Source organism: Ovis aries, chromosome 17 (assembly GCF_016772045.2).
Source record: "Ovis aries strain OAR_USU_Benz2616 breed Rambouillet chromosome 17, ARS-UI_Ramb_v3.0, whole genome shotgun sequence".
Lineage (NCBI taxonomy): Eukaryota > Metazoa > Chordata > Mammalia > Artiodactyla > Bovidae > Ovis > Ovis aries.
In genome coordinates, this window is record NC_056070.1 from 72,901,431 (window position 1) to 72,923,199 (window position 21,769).

The 21,769-nt window shown below is 64.6% G+C and overlaps 1 protein-coding gene across 4 annotated transcripts in view; it reads right to left on the minus strand.

Annotated features, from left to right (window-relative positions):
• Nucleotides 1-21,769, minus strand: part of TXNRD2 (thioredoxin reductase 2) — a 27,444-nt gene continuing 5,675 nt past the window's right edge. For 3 of the 4 annotated variants that reach the window (XM_027956932.2, XM_060400902.1, XM_027956933.3), the window contains exons 5-18: nt 21,672-21,746; nt 20,978-21,056; nt 20,511-20,573; nt 19,561-19,631; nt 12,950-12,969; nt 12,256-12,347; nt 10,974-11,148; nt 4,920-5,056; nt 3,792-3,887; nt 3,200-3,292; nt 1,916-1,987; nt 1,749-1,846; nt 929-1,109; nt 1-163 (exon numbers count right to left, since the gene is read on the minus strand). In XM_027956932.2, coding sequence (XP_027812733.2) covers nt 986-1,109; nt 1,749-1,846; nt 1,916-1,987; nt 3,200-3,292; nt 3,792-3,887; nt 4,920-5,056; nt 10,974-11,148; nt 12,256-12,347; nt 12,950-12,969; nt 19,561-19,631; nt 20,511-20,573; nt 20,978-21,056; nt 21,672-21,746 — 1,195 coding nt within the window. In that variant the 3' untranslated portion in view covers nt 1-163; nt 929-985. Of the gene's footprint in view, nt 164-928; nt 1,110-1,748; nt 1,847-1,915; nt 1,988-3,199; nt 3,293-3,791; nt 4,000-4,919; nt 5,057-10,973; nt 11,149-12,255; nt 12,348-12,949; nt 12,970-19,560; nt 19,632-20,510; nt 20,574-20,977; nt 21,057-21,671; nt 21,747-21,769 lie in introns of those variants that run through there. The other variant, XM_060400901.1, reaches the window with a different exon arrangement.

Sequence of the window (21,769 nt, forward strand, 5' to 3'; positions counted from 1 at the left end):
TTCCGGAAGACAGTCTCTTTATTTGCGCCAGGTCACGCCAGGGGCTCAGACATGGGCAGCCCGCGGGGGGTTTCCGCACAGGTCCTCATCATCTGGCAGTGTCCGGGGTGCGCGGTGCCGGCCTGCGCCATCCTTGCCGGGTGCTCGGCGTCAGTCCAGTGTCCTGCCCAAGACGAGGGTCAGTGTGGGGCGGCCTGTGTCCCCACACCCACCCACACGGAGGGCCCCTGGGGGGTCGGATGAGAGAGCAGGCAAGGGCGGCCCTGCACCATCAGGTGGGGCATCGTTGTTAGAAATGCCCTGAGTCGCTGAGGCTCCTCAGAGGCTGTCACAGGGCTTTGTGAAGGCACCAGTGTCTGAGTGCCCAGGAGAGGCCGGGGTCTGGCCCGCTAACCGCGGCTCAGCCTGACACATCAGATGCCTGCAGGCTTCTAATGGGCGCTCACTGCTCTGTCCACAGCCCCCGGGGTCCCTGGGGACCCCAACCCAGGAGGGGGTGAGGGCCGGGTGAAGCCCCTCTGGCTGACAGGCGGAAAGGCCTGGACCACAAGCACCCCATTGGCCAAGGGCAAGGAGGGGTTTCCTCCAAGAGGAGGCTCAGGACCAACGGCACACCAGGGCTTCCGGCCACCCACCCGCTGGCTGTGCCAAGCCCAACAGAACCAGACTGAGTCTGCTTTCTGAGCAGAGGGAAGGGACCTGGGGCGGCCCTGGACGGGGCACGCGCGGGGAGGCCGCTGCACTTTCCCCACCCTGTGCCCCAGCCCTGCCCTCGGGGACAGGCCGTGGGCGCACCTGGCCTCCAGACCCCCATGCTCGAGGGCAGCCCGGCTGGGGTCTGGAGGTCTAGTGGGGGTGGGGGTCACCTGCAGCAGTTGGCGGTGGTACCCAGCCCCCCTCAAACACAGGACCGGCCCTGCATGCGCACCTGGCCGCAGGGGCGGCAGCGGGCCGAGCGCCCTGGGCTGCGGATGGCTGCCTAGCCTCAGCAGCCGGTCACCGTGGGGTCCAGGCCTGAGCGCTTGGAGATGCGGAGCTTGGCCACCTCCTCCGCACAGGTGGGGTGGATGCCCACTGTGCGTATCACCTGCTGGAAGGAGGCCCCACACCTGCACGCCAGGACGGGGGAGGGGGGTGAGTTAGTGCAGGGAGGCATGTTCGCACACCCACCCGCCCCCCAGACAAGTAGCAGGACCTGGGGGAGGGCCCGGAAGTCAGTCTCCTCACTGCCCTCCAGCCCCGCCCCCACCCTCCTCTCCAGCCAGGACACCTGCCATCTCCACCTCCTACCCGCGGCCTGGCCCCCTGCTGCCCCCTGCTGCCCCCAGGCCCACATGGCCCTCAGTGAGTCCAGCCCGCTCCCCTCTGCCCTCCTGCCTCTGACAGCCCTCGCCAGCTGCCTGGCCCCTTCACTCCCAGCCCCGCTGGAGCGGCCACAGCACGGGCCCCAGGACCCCGCTGTGCACAGCCTGCGGCCAGGGCTGGCCCCAGAGGATGTGTGCCTGCCAGGCAGCCCTCCTGGTACACGCGTTGCCAAGCTGCTCCCGACCGCCTGGGCACTCATTCTGAGCAGAGAAGACCCACAGGGACCCCTTGGCCGGTCGAGGACACAAGGCTGTCCCAGAGATGGACATGGCCACACCCCAGGTGACTGGACCTGCCCCGTCGGGTAGACGCTCTCTGAAAACACCACCCCACGGACGAGCGGCCTGCGAGTGGCGTATCGGCTGATATTCCTGTGGACTCACTTGATCCCCAGGGCAAATCCCTGAGTAACTTCGCCTGCGTTGGGGCCGAGGAAGTGCAGGCCCAGCACCAGCTGTGGGGGCTCCCGCAGACACACCATCTGAAAGGCACGTGGTCAGCGGGGGTGGCAGGGGCCTGCGCGCCCAGGCCAGGCCCAGAGGACACTCACCTTTATGTAGCACTGAGATGCATCCCGCTGGGGGACAGTGAACTCCAGTGGTTTATAGAACGCGTGGTAAACCTGGGCGGCAAGACACAGATTCCCGGGTCAGCGGCTGCAGCACAACAAACCCCGGGACCTCCTCGAGCTGGGCAGGCTGTGGGTGCGGCGGGGGAGCCGCAACCACCCACTGGGCCTGCAGGCTGTGATCCGGGCCGAGGACAAGGCCCCGCTGGCCTGGAGGCAGCCTGCGCCCCTGGGCACGGCAGCCTGTGGACAGGCCCGAGACCCCGGAGAGCAGCAGCAGCGAGGCAGGCTGCCCTCTGACCTGCCTCAGAGCCCGGGGTGCAGAGCAGGCCTGGGCACCACCCAGGCGGACGCTGCCCAGGCTGGGCACTGGAGGGGGCCGGCCGCCTGTCCTGTCTCCCTGGGGGCCCCAGTGCTCTCCAGACCCTCACCCCAGCCATCGGGGGGCAGGCACAGCCCCCACCGACTGCCGGACAAAGGCTTTCAGCACCCGAGAAGGGCCGACAGCGTGGTTGGGGCTGCGGCCGCGTAAAAAATGAGCAGGGCACTCACATGTGCTGCACAGCCATTATTAATTAATGCAGCTTCAGAGAATATTGTTCTAACGAAGACGGAATTGAAAAGAAAACAAACAAAGGGTGTTTGGCCATCCAACATCCTGAAACGTAAAGCAACATCGCGGAATGCCACGGACACATGTCCCAGGGCCCTCGTGATAAATTAAACAGAAACAGCAAACAGAGCACAGCTGATGCAGGACGGGCAGCCCTGGAGCCCAGGGCTCGCTCCCAGAGGGGAGCTGGCCGCGCTGGTGGCCACGTGGGGTCCAGTGCCTCCCGGCCCGCCTCCAGGCTGCCTGGGGCACACGCTGCAGTCAAAGCAGACCCCAGAGGCGCCCGCCTGGTGACCAAGCCCTTCCTCCGGGTGAGGCCCATGCTGGGCTGGCAGAGGCCTGTGAGGACCAGAAGTGGGCAGGAGGGCAGCGGGGAGGCGGGCAGAGGGCAGGAGGAGGCTTTCCAGATGGAGGGAGACACATGCCCCCCTGAGGGGGCCGCTGCTCCAAGGCCCTCTGGTCCCTGCCATGCCTGCCGACACTCCCAACCCGTCGCAGCTGTTGTGTGGGGCCCCATGCTGCCCTGCCGAGCCCCAGGCCCCAGGAAGCAAGGCTCCAATATTCCTGCTTGCCCTCCAGCGTCTGTGGGGGCGGCTGTCACCAGGGTGGGGGCCACACGGGCCTGCATGCTGCCCCCCGGGGCCTGAACTCACCTCCACGTGCTCTTCTCCATGGCGAGCCACGGCTGCCTCCTCTGACAGCCCCACGCAGCCATACTCCAGGGGAGTGAAGACGGTCGTGGGGACCTGGAGGGCAGGCCCGTGTCAGGCAGGCCCCTGGGGGCCCAGGGCGAAGACCCCCCAGGGACAGTGAGAGTGTCCGGTCACACATACATGCTTGCACACATGCAGACGCTCACACACACATGCACGCTCACACACGCAAACAGTTCACATGCATGCTCACACATGCACAAGCTCACACACACGCTCACATGCACACATGCACGCTCACACACGCAAACAGTTCACATGCATGCTCACACATGCACAAGCTCACACACGTGCACGATCACATACACGCACACACACGTTCACATGCACGCTCACATACTCACATGCACATGTGCACGCTCACACACGCACACACGCACGTTCACACGTGCACATGCACGATCACATGCACACACATACACGCACACGCTCACACACATGTTCACACGCACGCTCACACACACACGTGCCCCCAGAACGAGCTGCGGCCTTGTGCAGGCTGGGCATGGCTGTGGCGAGCAGAGGCACTCACGCTGCTGTAGTCCATCAGGTCTGAGGTCCGGCCGCTCAGCCGCTGGGCCAGGAGCCGCCCGGCCATGATGGCCGTGGGCGTCAGCTCCGGCCGCCCCTGGAAGCAGGGAGCGTGGGTTACTCTAGCATGGCCCATGGTGGAGGCACCGCCTTCCCAAGACCCCCAGTGCAGGCTGCCTCTGTCGCACCCTGGAGAGCTGCCAGTCTCCCTGGAAGAGGGGGAGGGCTGCTAACGAGCCTGGCCACGCCAGCCATGCTGGCCAGACCAGCGAAACCTCCCACATCCACCAGGGGCTTCTCCTGGGACCCTGCTTCATGCTAGTCCCCTTGGAGAGCGTTCCCATAGCAAAGCCCAAGCGAGACTTGCTGCCATTCACTAGTTCCCATTGACTGGGGTTCGGGCTAAGACAGGCCCAAGGAGCACCCGTGGGCCCCAACACACAGCTGGTTCGGCACGCCAAGCCGAAGACAGCCTGGATGGGACCGCGTTCCGTGGAGGCCCCTGCTCCAGGCGTCCTGCCCAGGAGCAGAGGTGGCACAGCCCTGTGTCCCCGCACACGCCAGCCTGGGACTGGGGGCTGACCTCCCACAGCAGCGGGAAATGCTGACGACCGACGGTCTGGAAATGACAGGGATCGGCAGCGAGAAAGCACCCCACCCACCTGACTGACACACACGTGGCCCACACAGCACACACATCTCCCCGAACCACGGCGCCCTTGCTGGACCCTGGGGGTGAATGCTCCTGACTGCTGAGTGACTTTTAGTCACGACTGTTCCAATCAATGGGCTTCCCCGGTGGCTCAGTGGTAAAGACCTCGCCTGCCACTGCAGGAGACGTAGGAGACACGGCTCCGCCCCTGGGTCAGGAAGGAGAAAAGGGCGGCCCACTCCAATATTCTTGCCTGGGGAATCCAATGGACAGAGGAGCCTGGCGGGCTGCAGGCCAGGGGGTCAGAGTCTGACACAACTTAGTGGCTGGGCACACACGCGTGTTCTGATCAACACCCAGCACAGGCTACGCAGCCGGGCCCTGGGGCGGCGAGCACGCATGAAGCCTCGCCCGCAGCACTGGGCTGACGGGGTGGCCAGGGTCAGAGGGACAAGGAGCAGCGGGCGCCGGCCGTACCTCTGCCACGTCGCCGATGGCGTAGATGTGGCGGATGGAGGTGGCTTCCTGGGCATCAACGAGGATCTTCCCAGTGACGGGGTTCGTACGCACACCAGCCTTTTCCAAATTCAGACTCGCGGTTTCTGGAACTCGGCCTGAAAGACACAGAGCAAGGTGGAGAGGTTCTGATCCAGATTCCGGGTTGATTTAAAACTCTTCTCAGAAAGTCCAGTTAGAATTGGTGAGGTATCAAGCACGGACAGCGCCAAGGGCCTCAAACATACACGCACGCGTACACGCACGGGCGTGCACACACGCACACACGCGCACACACGCACCGTGCCCATGCACACGGTTCGCACACGCACATGCAGTGGGCGCACGCAGTTTCTGTGCACGCGCACGAGTCCACGCGCACACACGCATCCGTGCACACACAGCTGCACAGGACACGGAAGGACGGTGCAGGAACGGGGGGAGTGCGGCGCACGTGCGGAGTCTGCAATACGGAACCCTAAACACAGCCTACAATACAAGTTTGGTTTTTAAATTACACGCAGTTAATAGTCATACGTGTTCAAAAAATAAACGTGGGAAAAAGCTATAACCGGTGAACAGCTGGAAACAAAGGGCTTACTGGTGTTTGGTTTTCACTTTTTGTTTTCAGAGACATCCGTGTACCTGTCTGGCTGCACCAGACTGTCTTTGCAGCACGCGGGGTGTTTAGTTCCGCGCGCAGCACCTTGGCTGTGATGCGTGGGGTTCAGTTCTTTGACCAGGGATCAAGCCAGTGTCCCCTGCGTTGGCAAGTGGGTCCTCAACCGCTGGGCCACCAGGTAAGTCCACAAAGGTGCCTGTGATAACAGGTAGCTCGCTTGGGAGACCCGGGGGTCCCACCCTGGAACTGTGCCCCTGCAGGTCACGCCTCAGCAAGTGAGATGCCAACAGGTCCCACATGTCACTCAAAGAGGATGTTCAAGCCCCATAATGCTGATTCTGTGTGGGAGAGCCGTGGTTTCTTTCGAAGGCGCCTGGCTCTGACAACAGAAATGGGATAGAAGCAGCACCCAAGCGCGACGTGCCCCCAGCCCCTGGCCGGGTCCCGAAGCCCCTCCCCACTGGCAGGGCTGCGCTCCAAGGGCCAGGGACCCCAGACCACACGGCGCAGCGATGCAGGAGAAGGGCCAGCTCGGCTGCACACACAGCCCGACGGGGCCACGCAGCCTTCGAGGCATCGACCTGAGGGCATCTCGGAAACTCTGCCCGCTCCTGCGTGCACCCCTCCGTGGGGGCGTCTCGGGCCCTCTGGTGGCCTCCCTGGTCCGGGGCGCCCCTCCAACACTCCTGGGGCCCCTGCCCTCTACCTGTCAGGTCACCCCACCTGCCACAAGGCTGCATGTGAGGACCGGCGGTGCCCCGTGTCCCCAGCCCCTGGCAGGGACGTCCCGCCGATGCCCGAGGAGGGGGAGCCGACCCAGAGGAGGCAGAAGGCGTCCTCAACCGCGTCCTGCCCAGGGTCCAGGACAGACCCCCTCTGCCGACAGCCCCAGCTTGAGGCGTCCAGTGCTGGCAGGCACAGCCGCTCATCCTGGGGGGCCATCGGCTTGTGGACTCCGCCCTTGGAGAGGCCTGGAGGGGGCACTGCTGGGCAGACACCCTGGCACTGCCAGCCCGTGTGCTCACAGCCTGGGGCCTCGTTCAGACGACAAGGGCTTTCCGAGCGGGGGTGGCGGTAGGGGGGCAGTGGGCGCCCCGTATTCCCGGGACTGGGCGGGGGATCCGGAGGCGGGAGGCTTGGCTTCAAAGGCACAGATCCCACGGCTCCCACGGCTCAGGCCCCCGGGGTCGGCAGGGGCTGGTGGAGCCGGGGAGGGGAGCCTTAAGTCTCCAGCTGCTCTCCCTGCGGGAAGTCAAAACACAGCTCAGCTAAACCTCCTTCTCAGTGATGGCTGCGGCTTGGCCCCAGGGATCAGGGGCTGAGGGCTGGCGCCCTTCACCAGCAGACCAGACACGGGCCCACTAGGACAGGAGGGCCCCGCCTCTGACCACACCGATGCTGGCGCTCCAGCTCTGACGGAGGCCCCCGAGCCTGCAGGGTGTGACGTGCCACCCGCCAACATCCTGCCCGAGGTCTGGGGCCCAGCGGGCACCTGGGAAGGGGTTGGGCCATGCTCCAGCAAGGAAAAAGCGGGCCCCATGGGTGGGATGGGGGGCCGTGTGCTGGGGACACCAGGGCTGCAGGCAGGGGCCCCCAGATCAGCCCCTGGGCTCCTCCCCAGGTCCGGGGCCCTGAGCCTCCCCGTACACTGGGCCGGGCTGTCGAGCCACAGGCAAAGCGGCAGCGCCGGGCCAGGCACTCCGACTCGGCCACGCTGTCCCCAGCTCGCCCCTGCACCCCGCCCGGCTGGTCACAGGAGGTCAACAGCGCTTCTTCCCGGGCCTGCGCCTGTGCTGTGGTAACTGCACACCCTGCAGAGGCTAGCAAACCACATCTCAGGTCCCCGAGGAGACAGAGACGACCCTGAAGGCGGAGGCAGCAGACGGCGGCCATGCTGGCCCGTGGTCCACTTTGAAGCCAGGATTTTACAGGACGCGCTGCCTACGTAAGCGGGAAAGTACGTGGAATGTGTGAGCCAGGCCACGGGTGCAGAGAAAAGCGGCTGGACGATGCCGGGCGGCAGGCTTCTAGGACCGACGGTGGAGGAAGGGAGGCCCTGGACAGGGGTCACGGAGGGTGGACGGGCCCCGGTCTCCGCCACACTGCCCCGTGTTCTCCGAGCCGGGGGTCACGCTCCCTGTCCAACAGGCCTGGAGCCCCAGAGGCAGACGGAGACGGAGAACGGGTAGGGCGGGGGCGCCCAGCGGCCGGCCACTCAGACGCCCGCTCAGACCGGGCTGGGCTTGAACGGCAGCGGTCACGCCGTCCTCCACAGCCTCCCCGAGGGCAGGCAGTCCTCCCCAATGACGGTTCACATGCCGCCCCGTCCAGCCCGCAGGCCGCCCACTCCTCGCCCCGGAGTGGGGTTGGCAGCTGGTCCCTGGGGGAGGCCCTTCCGGGCAGGCGGCCCCCTTGCTGTGCACGCTGCTCCCTGTCAGGGTGGGGAGCTGTGACGGTTCAAGGCGCGCTTCTTCAGTGAGTAGTAAAACGCAGCGTCCTTTGGCCACACGTCAGTGAGCTGGGCTTCCTCCTGAGAGTGACCGATCCCGCCCTTTCCACCCGCTTACATGACCCCACGAGCGTCTTCCTTAGAACGTGCGTGACTTGCTGCTGCGTTTGCAGCAAATGAGTGCGCTGAGAGACCCTAGCCCCCCTGCCTCGGGGCCGCCCCTCGCCTGCTGGCCAGAGTCCCTCAGGGGGACCTCGTGGCCCTCGCAGCTTGGACGGCCCCCATCCAGCGCTGACCACCCAGGACAGAGCTCTTGGTGGGCCGGGCCAGGCCAGCCTCCCCTGGCGGCGCTGAGGGAACCACCTGCTGGCTGTCAGGACCTGCTCTGTGCGCCCAGGGAAGCAGAGGACCAGGCGCGCCCCGTCACAGGAAGACGGGCCTGCCTGCAGCACACGTGCTGGTGTGCAGGGGATCCCGCGATGAGGGTGGACTTCAGGGCCGGCAGGGTCACGACAGGTGAGCGCAGGGAGGCCACACGGGCAGTCCCGGGCAGGCGCTGGGAGGCTGGGCAAGGGCCCAGGCTGGCGGCCCGCTCAGGCCGTGGTGGGGCCCCCGCCTGGAGAACAGAGCCCCACTCGGGTGTCCTGCAGCGACAGCAGGACGCAGTTCTGGGGGCAGGACAGGCGGCTGCCCCAGCAGGCTGCATCGCTGCTCAGACCGCCAGCGCCTCTGCGGCCTCCAGGGGGCAGCCTTGGATGGAAGGGCCCCTTGGGCCTGGCATGGTTTCCCCGGGCCAGCCTTCGTCCCGGGCTGCGGTCCACGTGAGCACCAGCGTGGGCATGGTGCTCAGAGTTGCAGGGGCCTTCAGGACGGGGGTCGGCCAGAGTGGGCAGCCTGGGACCCTTGGGCTTGCTTCCGCCCACGCTGGAGGCTCCCACGTGACATGGGGGAATGGCAGCAGCCGCTGCGAAGAAAAAGCCTGAAAAAGCGCCGGCTTCGGGGGCTGACTGCCCACAACGCCCCGCTGCTTCCCCGCCCGTGGGTGGGCTCGGGCCCTGCCTGGAGGCCGCTGATTACGGGGGGGCAGGGGGGAGGGTGCTGGGGACTGTTTTGGCTCCGGGTTTTCCCAAGGCCAAGGCGCTCAGGCTGTTTTTAAAAACAAGAGGAAGTCACAGCGAAGCCAAGGGTCCCTGCTGAGAAGTGCCCACTAGGCTCGCCAGTCCCACTCCGCGCACCCCCCACCCCCAGCCGGGATCCAGGCCACAAGTGGTTAACTGCGGCGGCCGGAGCCTGAGCCTGCGGGGCGGGCTGACTGTCTTCACTCATCACAGTAATCGGCGCATCTGCAGACAGGAAATCCTCCTCCCCAGCTCCCGGCCTGTTATCTAAGACACCTGGTGTGAGCGGGTGATTCACAGACAAACAATGAGCCGGCCCCCTGCACAGCAATTAACTGCTTTAGCTGCTAATGTGCTTAATCCACCTCGTGGGGATCAAGGCCGCGCCGCGGAAGAGGCTGGCAGGCTGCAGGCCAGGCCCACGCTGGTGTCCGCGGGTGTTCACGGGCACGAGCCGGGGCCGGCCCTTCTCATCCGTGACATGTTGGGTCTGGTGGGCGCCTGGGCAGACCCAGGTCTGCCAGCTCCCGGCCGGCATGGTGTTTGGACCCCTGGGACCACCCTTTATCCCACGCAGAAGTAATGCCCGGTTCCAAGCTCTCCAGGTAAAGGGGAGAGAACGTTCCGGTTGCTGAAATGGGACGCGGCTCCTAGTTGTTTACAAAACCCGCCGCGAGCCATGCCCCGCCAGCACTTGCCCGCGGCTGGGAGGCGTGCCGGGAACCGCAGCGCCGCCTTGGGAAGCAAGGTCAGAGGCCAAGGACTGTGAAAAGCCCCCACCCCTCCCCCGGCATCAATCACACCAGCAGACCGTCTGGGGGATGCTCATTTTGAAAATACAGAAAACAAAACGGACTCCCTCCCGGTGGGGGAGGGCTCCCAGGGCCTCGCCTTGTAGCCCACCAGGGCCGTCTGGACTCAGGGAGGACCCCGAGGGCCCGGGGGGTGCAGGCAAGGGCCCAGGCAGGAGGTGGGGGCCGCCACCTCGGCCTTTAGAACTGAGCTGAAAAGGACAGCCATCAGTTTACCTCCCCGGGTCTGAACACGTGGACAATCCTTCACAGTGTTCATCAAAACAAACCCCCTTAGATCTACGCTCAGGGTTTGATTAAGAGCATTTCCTCTGGTAATTGAGCGAATCTTGGCCAAGAGTTCGCTCCGGGGCGTCTCAGATCTTTGCCTCTTTCCTAAAACCTGTTCGCATCAAGCTTCAACGGCCAGGCGCTGACTGCTCCGGGGTTTATTTCATTTTCTGATTTCCACCCGTCTGAGCATTTCGAAAGCAGTAGGCTTCTCAGAAGGACACCCCCACCCCGGCCCCACCTAGGGGCACGTGGGGACCTGGGCAACTGGCGTGGAAAAGCCCTCTGAGGGCTCAGTGGCCACGTCGAGAGCTGCGTAGCCAGATGTGGGGTCTGATGGGCACAGAGACTCAGAAGCCAGGCCCAGGGGGAGGGGGATGAGAGGCCCGCAGGCTGGAAACACAGAGGGAAGACCGTGCCTGTCTCTAGGTGTAAGGTGCACACGGACGGGTCAGGGAAACGGGTTCCAAACGCAGGGGCCACAGGCCCCAAGGCGAGGGTGTCCTGGAAGACGGGCCCAGCGCCCTCTGTGCAGGGAGCCCCTCGGGCAGGCCCACCCCCACGGCTCTGGGCTCCAGGCTGTGCCCTCAGGGCCTCTCCCCTCCAGGCTGGCGGTCCTGGGCCCGCAGGGGCCCCCATGCCCTCCGCAGTGTCAGCCGGGGGGTCACCCACGAGCTCTCTGCGTCGCCGTCCGGGGGGCGTGGGGAGAGGCGGGGAGGGGTCCAGACGCCCGACGGCAGGGAAGGGGGCGCCTGGGGCCCTTACCTATGGCCCAGAGCACGGTGTCAAAGGTGCCCGCATCCTTCCGGTCCGAGGCAAGGTCCACCCAGGTGACGCGGAGCTGCTGGCCTGGGAGCTTCTCCACCCTCTCGGGGGCGCAGCCCCGCAGGACCCGGGTGCCGTGACCAGCCATGTGCTCGGTGACCAGCGAAGCCATTTGCTGCGGAGGGTGGAGAGGGTGCCGGGTGAGCGCCCAGCGCTGGGGGGGGGGGGCGGCCCGCAGAGAGGCCTGCCTGAGCGGGCCGTCTGGGGACCCTGCTCTCTGCGGAGCTGGGAACTAAGCCGGCAGAGCTTCTGGCACCCCCTGCCCCCACCCCGAGTCTGCGGGCTCAGGCCCCTGGGCTGGGGCGTGTGTGACCTCTGGACGCTTCTCTGACGGTAATGAACCGAGGCTTCCCTGAAGGGGCTGAGACCCGCCCCGGGCTCTGTCTGCCAGGTTCTGCCAGGCGTGGTGGCCAGGTAGCTGCGAGCAGACGTGGGCACCTCTCTGCCCGCCTTCTCATTCCTGTGGGCCTCTGTCTCTCAGGCCCTCTCTGCCTGCATCCAGCCCGAGGCTTGAGGCCATCCCTGAACGTGTGTGCTGGAGGCGGGCGCTCGGGTGTGTCTGTCCAGGGGGTGACAGGACCTCGGGGGGTGCATTGCCCCGGAGCCCACCCACCATCCCGCTGTGCAGACACCTGGTATTCTGACAGCAACAGCCCAGACCCGGGCTTTAAAGCGACATCTCGGAGGGACTGTGGCTTAACAAGAAGTACACGCGCTCATCACGTGGGCACGCCCACTGTCAGCAAGGGTGCCCGCGCCCCGGGGCTGGGAGGCCTTGGGGCTGCCTGGGTGGTGGACGGGGAGGCTGCGGGGCCGCAGGGCCTGGCTCGGCTTGGCGTCCTGTCTGTCCTGTCTACAGTGGCCGGGCTGCCGTCACCCACGACGGTCACCCAGGGCCTCGCTCCCCGCCACGCTGGCCCTGGAGAGACACACCCTTCGGGCCCCAGGGGCTCAGCAAGGGGCTGGGATGGCACGGCTGCCCACGCTCGCCGGCCGCTGCCCTCCCGAGTTGGGGCTGGCCGCTGCATCCGCCACGTGCTGACCCTTGCTGCCACCCGTCAACAGGTGTGTATGTCGCCAACGGTCTCCTCCCTTGGCTCGAGGGCCGGTTTCTAAAGATGGACACCTTGCTGAAAGCCCACACCTGCCCCGCCCGGGTAGGGGGCGGGCAAGCCCCCTCACGACAGCAGGGACACGGGTCGGGGCGCAGGCCCGGCGTTACCTGGTCGAAGGCCCGGAGGGGCACACTGCGTATCATGACGGTGGTGTCCAAGCCGAGCCCGGTGAGGAAGCCCGCGCACTCCAGGGCTACGTCTGCCAGGCAGCTAAGGAGTGCTAACGATGGTGACGTTGGTACCGGGCAGCAAGACCCTGTGCCCCGCCAGAAGCCCACACCCCACCCGTCCCCACCAGCCCAGAGGAGGCTCTGACCCGGCTGTGGAGACTCCCCCCGGTGCCCATCTCAGATGCACGTCAAGGGCCACGTGGGGCCTCGGTGCACAGGCGCCTTCCACGTGCCCCGGAGGCTCACCCAGGCCACATGGGGACGGTCAGGAGCCGGCACCCGGACCTCACGCCTCCGTCTCCCCTGCAGTCGCTCCTCCCGGCCCCCAATCTTACTGCTCCATCTGAAGGAACCAGCCAGAGGGGGCTGGTCTCCAGGGAGGACCAGCTGCCTCACGGCTGTGTCCAGCTGCCCGGCCAGTGAGCGGCTCAGGAAGAGCCTCCCGGAAGCCCCAGACTCAGAGGTCAACCTCAGAGTGTCCCCTGAGCACAGAGGACAGACTGGGCCTTTACAGATCGCAGGGGGCACCCCCACGGGAGGGGCGAGGGCGGGGGCCGGGCCCGAGCGTCCACTCTCGGGACGGTAAGCAGCGCCGTCCGTCTGTCCATCACCCGCGTGCAGCAAAGGATACAGCTGGCCCCGACCACCAACCTGTGGGAGGGACAGACAGAGATACGTGGGTCACACGGCCACCGGCCGCGAGCAGCCCCTGGGGCTCCGAGGGCCGGGCCTCGTGCGGGCGCCCGGCACCTGCCGCGAGCTGTCCCACAGCCCCCCCGAGGGACGACAGCCCCCCCAGGGCTCCCGCCACCGTGACAGCCAGCTGCCAGATCGCGGAACTGCCTGGTGGCGAGGGAGGGATGGCTGGAGACAGAGCAGCGTGTCCGGGGCCGGGCCCGCAGGCAGGACCGACGTGGACCAAGCCCAGGCGTTGCAAGCTTCTCCTTGACTCCCACTGGACCCCTGACGCCAGGTTGCAGACAACCAGGGAGGTGCCGGCTGTGGGCAGAATGCTCCGGGGATACAGAGGCCAGGTGGAGGGCCCATGCCTGCCTGCCCCAGGTCCCTGCACGCGGAGGCTGGGAGAGTCAGCACGGCCAGCAGGAAGGGGCCATGGGACCCAGCAGACCTCCCGTTACACGCCCGGTGTGCACGCACACCTGAGCACACGTGCACCGGACTGAACCTGAGCACAGACTCCCCGCCCAGGCAGCATGTGGGTGGGCTTGTCAGATCGCCCTCAGCCTTTGAACGAGAAGAGGGGACGCGGGGGTGGATCAGCAGATGTCAGCTTGATCCCGGCAGGTACTAATGATATAATTCCATTTCAAACAGACACTCGTCCCGGGAGCACGGCCGCTGGCGCCCTGCGGGGAGCTGTTGGCACCCAGCTTCCTCGGGACGGGTCGGGGCCGGGGGCGTCTGTGTGGGTGAGTGGGGAGAGCTCGGCATGTGGGGCACACACACGCACACGGGGCACACGCAGGCACACGCAGACGCACACGGGGCACACATGGACACACGGGGCACACGCAGGCACGCACACGGGGCACACGCAGGCACGCACACGGGGCACACGCAGGCACGCACACGGGGCACACGCACACGGGGCACACGCACACGGCCACACGTGGGCACACACAACACAAGATGGCTTGCTCTCCCTTCGTCTGGACGTGAACAGGGAAGGGACAAGCCTTCCTTCAAGACAGAATCTGCGCAGCTTGGGCTGCCTTAAACATCCTGCCCCAACACGAGAACCAGCAAAGGGCGTGCGTGCAGACCTGTGGTCGTGCCCTGTGCCTCGCCAGGGCGCCCACGGCCCGTGAAGCTGAGGCATGCAGGCCCAGGGAGCCTGCTGACCACCCACTGTGCGGTCCTGCTGTCCGAGTCTTCCTGTCTCCACAGAGCCTGAAGCCCACAGCCCAGCTCCAGGCAGAGCAGCAACGTGGTCTCCTGATTTTGGCAAAGGTGTTTTGTTTCTGCAGCCCCTGAGCACGCTCCCAAACCCTGCACAGGCGGGTGGGGAGTGGGGGTGGGTGAGGGTCCCCCCAAGCCCTGGGTGTCCCACCCCCACCTCAAGGTCACGGGGCCCCGCCCCTAGGCTGCTGGCTCCAAGCCGCCAACAGTGGGAACATCAGGAGGGCACGTCCTTGACCAAGCGCGGGCGGGTGAAACCTCCCGGGGGGCGGGCGTGTGCTGGTGCCCACAGTCACCTTGGACTCCTCAACGGGGTTGGTTTTCACTCCTCCCCGGCCCCCAGTTCATCAAATAAGCAATTCATTATCAAACAACAATCATCTGAAAAAGGCAGGATCCAAGGTCTTAGCCAGAGAACTCCCTTCAGGCAGACTCCATGAGAAAACACCCAAGTCAGGGCTGGACACTGGCGCTGGGGGCTGGCGGAGCGCTGCAGTTCTGTCGGTGAGTCTGAGCTGCGGGTGGGCTTTGCTGGCCCCCGAGGAGACCCTGGCCCGGGTGGGGCCACGGCTGGTGCCCGGCAGGCGCCCGCGGCAGGCCCTGGGGGCGGGGCGGGCCTCTAAGGCCTGCGCCCCCGGGCCCCGCAGCTGCGTGTGTGTTCAGGAAGCCCCCGCCGCGTGCCCCTGGGTGCCGCCAACACGGCACGCCAAGGTGTAGCTGCCGCAGGATTACCCTGATCACGGGCTGGCTGCCGCCTCACATCTGGAGGCGGAGGAAGCATCAACAAAGCTTCCCCAGGCGTGAAGCCCTGGTCTAAGGAACTCTCCACCTGCCTCTCGGGTCTGAAGGCCCCAGTCTGCTCCCAGGGGGTCCGGGGGGCACCCACACAGTTCTAGGGCCCATGGCCACCCCACCAGCACAGCCCCCCCTGCAGGCAGGGGCTCCGGGAGCAGCTGCATGTGGGCTGTCCAGAGGGCTCCCAGACTCCTGGGGCAAAGCAGGTGGGTCACCCGTGGAGGCTGCTGGCCACCCGTCTCAGGAAGGTGATCCTGAGGGCGGTCCACACTGGGAGGAGGATGGACGGCCCCAGAGCCCACGGGCTGCGGGGAGTTGGCCAGCGGAGGCCCCGCAGCTGCAGGCTGAGGCGAGGCCAGGCATGCTGGGCACCCTGCTGGCCGGCTGGCCTCCTGGATGGGCCCCGGGGCACGGCCCGCCCGGCTTTGCGAGGCCTCCAGGGTGGGGGCAGCCCTTGGGCCCATATTCATTTCAGCTCCGTTTTAAAGGCGAGTTAAAATAAACACCAGGAATATTTATAAGGCAAATAAATCTGGTAGAAACAGCCCCTCGGAGTGTGAGTGGAGGCCCCCAGCCCGGCCAGAGCTGATAAAATACAGAAATGCTACTGTCGGCCCTCCGGCTTATTTTGACTGCGCACAGGAATGCAGGGAGTAAACACTGCCTCCCGTGTCGCACTGTTCCAACTTGCATTCACAGCTCGGCACAAAAGCTGCGTTTCACAGAAGCATCGTTCGGGGATGTATCTCCAGCTTAATTTTTTTAAAAAACCATTTCCTCACATAAATCATGCTCAGAACGGAATGGGTGACTGATACATTGCAAACACTTTTTTTCCTTAAACAATAACATACCTAGATTCCTTCTAAACGAAAGAGCTAAAAAAAAAAAAGTCTTCTAAATGGTTTGGTTTTTTTTTTTTTTTCTGAAAAAAATAAACACTTTGCTGACCCCGATATCTGGGGCTGTCTTCCCCAGCCGCGCACACCGCGGGCCCAGCACGTGGTCAGCAGGGCGGCCACACGGGGCCCTGCGCCCGGCCTTCCTGGGCCCCGGCCCAGGCGAGCCGCGGGCAGTGAGGGCCACCAGACAGCGGCCCCTCTTGGTGGCTGGACTCGGCGTTCAGAAGGCAACACGGGAATAACCAACAAAAGAAAATGAACACATGGGAACAGAGTCAACGAAAGACCAAGGCTCAGAGAGCGCTGCGGCTGGGCAGACGCGACGGAGCCGCAGCAGCGGCCTCGGCCAGGACACAGGCCCCAGGCCGCGAGCCAGCATCCAGCTGGCTGCGCTGTGAAGGCCAGCGGCACCACGGTCTCCACGGGCCCCCGCGGACCTGCGTCACCCCCAGAAACCAACGCCTAAGAAAACACCACAGGTCCAAAGCCCGGTGGATGGGACCCCGAACAGGGCTAGAGCAGGACCGGGCCCCATTCAGAGGAGTTTCCAGGCCGACCACAGGCGCTCGTGGTGGGTGCCTGGGGCCCCGTCTTCACGCAGACAAGCTGCAGACGCCCACCAAGGCTCTGGGACCCACAGGAAATCCAGGGCTTTTGTCAAAAACCATCTTGCTGGGCGAGGGGTGGGGGGAGAGGCGCTCCTCAACATGCAATGAATCTAACAGCAATTAAGCGTCAAAGAGCCTGAACCACACTTAGAAACCCGGACACTGGCGCGCTGCTGGGGCCAAGGAGGGCAAGCCGAAAAGACCTGCAGTGGTAAACAACACGAGGTTCAGCTCTGACAGCAGGCCTGCGGGCAGATGAGAAAGAGGAAAGCAGAGGGCAGCCCCAGGGCAGGGCAGCCCCACTCAGAGCCACACGCTCAGAGCCACACGCTCACAGCCACACGCGCTCACAGCCACACACGCTCACAGCCACACACTTACAGCCACACACGCTCACAGCCACACATGCTCATAGCCACTTAGACACACACGCTCACAGCCACACGCTCTCACAACCACACATGCTCACAACCACACGTGCTCACAGCCACACACGCTCACAACCACACACGCTCACTGATACACATGTTCAGTCACACATGCTCACAGACACACACACTTACACAGACATAGCTCACAAACATACCTACACAGATACATTCACAGAAACACACTCACACACACGTGTTCACACACATGCTCACATTCACACACTCACACTTGCACACTTCACAGACACACGTGCTCACAACCACACATGCTCACAGCCACACGCTCACAGCCACTCAGACACACACGCTCACAGCCACACGCTCTCACGACCACATATGCTCACAGCCACTTAGACACACACGCTCACAACCACACACACTCACAGCCACACATGCTCACAGCCACACGCGCTCACAACCACACATGCTCACAGCCACACGCTCACAGCCACTCAGACACACGCTCACAGCCACACACGCTCACAGGCACACGCTCACAGCCACACATGCTCACAACCACACACGCTCACAGCCACACACGCTCACTGATACACATGTTCAGTCACACATGCTCACAGACACACACACTTACACAGACATAGCTCACAAACATACTTACACAGATACATTCACAGAAACACACTCACACACACGTGTTCACATACACATGCTCACATTCACACACACTTGCACACTTCACAGACACACATGCTCACAGCCACATGCTCACACCCACATATGCTCACAGCCACACACGCTCACAGGCACACGCTCACAGCCACACATGCTCACAACCACACGTGCTGACAGCCACATGCGCTCACAACCACACACGCTCACAGCCACACGCGCTCACAGCCACTCAGACACACACGCTCACAGCCACACATGCTCACAACCACACATGCTCACAGCCACACGCTCACAGCCACTCAGACACACACGCTCACAGCCACACACAGCCACACACGCTCACAGACACACACGCTCACACACAGAGACACACACATACACATGCTCACAGCCACATGCTTACAGACACACACACACACAGCCACACGCTTACAGACACACACACACAGCCACACACATACTCAGACACACACATTCACAGCCATATACGCTCATAGACACACACAGACACACAGCCACACATGCTTTCAGCCACACACGCTCACTCACAGCCACACACGCTTACACACACATGCTCACGGACACACACACTCACAGCCACACACGCTCACTGATACACATGTTCAGTCACACATGCTCACACACACACACAGACATAGCTCACAGACATACTTACACAGATACATTCACAGAAACACACTCACACACACACATGTTCACACACACATGCTCACACACACTTGCACACTTCACAGACACACACGCTCACACTCATACAACATGCTCAGATATACTCTCACAGGTGCCCTCAGACACACGCTCATGCTCACACACACAGTGACACACACACACACAGAGCCACACACATTCACACTCACAGCCACACATTCAAACCCACACGTAGACGCCCACACTCGTTTTAAACAGCTAGTGAACACCAACGATGCCGTAACAGCAAATGCAGGAGCCAGACCCCGCCGAGCCTGCTAGGCAGAGACAAGAGAGTCAGCCAGACACGACGGGGAGACCGACAGTGTGGTAAACGCGATGTAGAATCGCACCCCACTTCCAGGGGGAAGTGCCCCGCACAGCCGGAGCCTGTGGAGGCGCGGCAGGGCGGCCCAGGCTGCAGGTGGGAGCGGCCGAGGGGCCCCACTCGGCGGGGGAGGCCCGGCCCCTTCGGCCCACGAGACAGTGCCCAGCCGGGACCACGGTTCTCGACTGGACACAGCTCCGGCCACGCACACGGCGCAGAAGAAGCCAGAGACGGTCAGGACCTGCAGGCCGGGCTCGCCTGCAGCCAGTCTGGCCAGAGAAGAGGAAGGGGGCCCCTCGCGAGGGGCTGCGCCTGGGCCTGCAGGGATGCCTTGTGAGGCCAGGACAGCGAGGACACGCAGAGCACACAGCCGGGCATGCACACACGCTCATGTGCTCACAGACAAGCACACACACGTGTGGACGCAGACGCTCACACACGTGCTCACACCCACATGCGCTCACACCCACACGCAGACCCTGCCCCTGCAGGCCTCGGGCAGCAGGCCTCCCCAGCCCCCGCACTGTGACAGCCGAGCCTCTGCCGCCCTCTGGTGGCCTGTCTGGTCCTTGCAAACACAGGTCCCCGAGACGCCCGGCAGCAGCTCCCAGAGCTGGACCCCAGGCTGGGAGTGAGCTGGGCCCCTGGGCCCTGCCGATCTCAGGGGCGCCCAGGACACTAGGGGCCAGGTGAAAGTGGGACATCTGATCAGCGCTGGAAAGCGGCGGGGCTCCCCCCGGGGGCCCGCGGGAAACCTGATGAACACCAGGCCTGCAAACAACAGCCAACCCCGTGACATGGCCCTGGGCGGACACGGCCCGGAACGCATGGTGCGGCCAGCTTTCCGCCTTCCCTCGGTGGGAAGGAACACGCCCTGTGCACAGGGGAGCGGGCCCCGGACACCCCTCAGGCCTTACGTTTTTCCAGGGGATTCCTTCAGCCAGAAGAGGTCATCGCTCGTGATCCCGTATTCCAAGGCACCTTCGATCTGTCCAGGAGAAGGGTCGATGTAAGGCGGCGTCTCTGGCCCCTAGGGTGCCCACAGAGGAAGCCGGCTCGCAGATACCACCTGCGTGCGGCTGCACCTTCCCAGGAGCGGCTCTGGGCCGGGGGCTGGGGGGGCCGCAGCCTCTTCCTCCAGCTCTCCAGGACCCCCGGATCAGACCCAGGGCTGCAGGCGGGAGGGGCGAGGCCAGGCAGGCCGGTCCCCAGGGCTCTGGGCTGAAGGCGGGGCGGTCCCCGAGGGACAGTGCGGTGGGCCCCGCACGCGCGGGCTGTGCAGGTCACCCCATGCCCCAGCAGGTGGGGGCCTGGGACGTGTGCCCTCCCCGTGGCCCTCGGGAGTCAGAAGCGCTGCAGAGAGGAAATGGATTCCAAACAGTTTACGGTTCCAGTCGGCAAGAAAAATAAAGTTTCGTAAGTTTGCTCAAGGGAGCCCGACAGGTCTGGGTAACCAGGGATCAGAACACGGGCAGACTCAGCAGGCAGCGGGGCGGGCAGCCACCGAGCGGCCTCCCCAGGGCCCGTGGCTCCCACGTCTACACCCTTCAAGGGGCGGTGGGAGCGGGCCGGTGGGAGTGGGCCGGTCCCCATGTGGGCAGCCGGGCAGCCGGGCTCATCGCCAGGTCCCGGGAGCAGACCGTGGCTGTCAGGCACTTTGAACGCAGCCTTGGCAGGCCCGGCTGCGGGCGGGGGTCACTGGTGGCCACTGATGGGCCCTGCCTGTGTGGTCACTCGGACAGGCGCCCTACCCTCCTTTGGAGGCCTGTCCAGAGCCACCAGTCACAGCTGCCGGGTCCCCTGCCCTAGAGGCAGCTCCCGCTGGGTGGACCGCAGGGGTTGGGGCGCGTGCTCCGGGGACACTCACGTGCGTGGGGTACCGCGGCCGACCTCCGGTGGCAATGACGATGTGCTCGGCCGAAAGCAGAGTCTGGGAAGAAACCGAGGAAGCCTCAGTGACCTAGGCACCCCACGGGTGCCCTCAGGCACCTCGCGAGGGCTCCACTGTATCCAGTCACAGCCACTGCCTGTGGCGCCGGCCCCGCAGCAGCCCCGAGACGGGTCTGAGCACCGGCAGGAGAGCTTCCCAGCTTACACAGCGTCCCCAGGGAGAAGGTCTCCAGAATCCCACAAGGCCATGCCGGGCTGGGCCGCCTGAGCCACGGGCAGCCTGGCGTGCTCGCCTCCTCCGTCACAGAGGACTGGGCCATCCTGGGCCCCCGGGGGATGTTGTGTCAACCCCAGCGGCGCTGATCGCTGGGGACAGCGCAGAGGCTGCGCGAACCTGGGATCTGCCCAGACCGGCCCCTGGGAGCCCAGGAGGCAGGTGCTCACCTCCTCCCCACCTTTGGAGACACCGCAAACTGTGTGCGCGTCCACAAAGCTGGCCTTGACGTTCAAATACTTGACTTTCCTGCGAAATAAAAACCGGGTGCTCAAATGTGGCCTCAGGCCACCCACGGCTCAGGGGCAGGGGCATGGCTGCCATCTCCCTGGGTCTCCCCGGACACAGGGACCACAGCCACCACGCAGGGATGTCCCAAGGCCCAGCGCAGCTCCGGTGTGTGGGGACAGAGGTGGCCGGGCCTCTGCTGAGCTCAGTCCTATCACCTGGACATGCTCCACCAGGAAGAGGAGGCTCCCAGTACTGGACAGTACCAGTACTGTCCCCCCAAAACCTACCAACGTTCCGCTGCCAAGGAAGGGGGCCAGCAGGCAGGGGACCATGAGGCCAGGCCCCAGGAGGGGTGAGGGGCGCCTGGTGCCCAGAAACTGGCTTTTTTTTTTTTTTTAAAACTTCCCAATGGTGCTGTGTCTTTACTTTCTAAATATTTATTTATTCGGCTGTGCCGAGTCTCAGCTGCAGCGTGCAGGTTCTAGTCCCCCGGCCAGGGATTGAACCCAGGCCCCGCGTTGGGAGCGTGGAGTCCGCCGGACGACTGGGCTTTCTCCGCAGTTCTCCCCACCGCCCCAGCCTGGGGAGTCCTCAGCGCCCAGGACCGCCCGGGGCCCGGCGCAGCAGCGGTACCTGTCCTGCAGCTGGACGCGGTGGCCCCAGTTCAGGGACTTCACGTGGTTCTGGACGGCATCTGCCATTGTTGCCCTGGTGATACAGGCAGCGCGGGG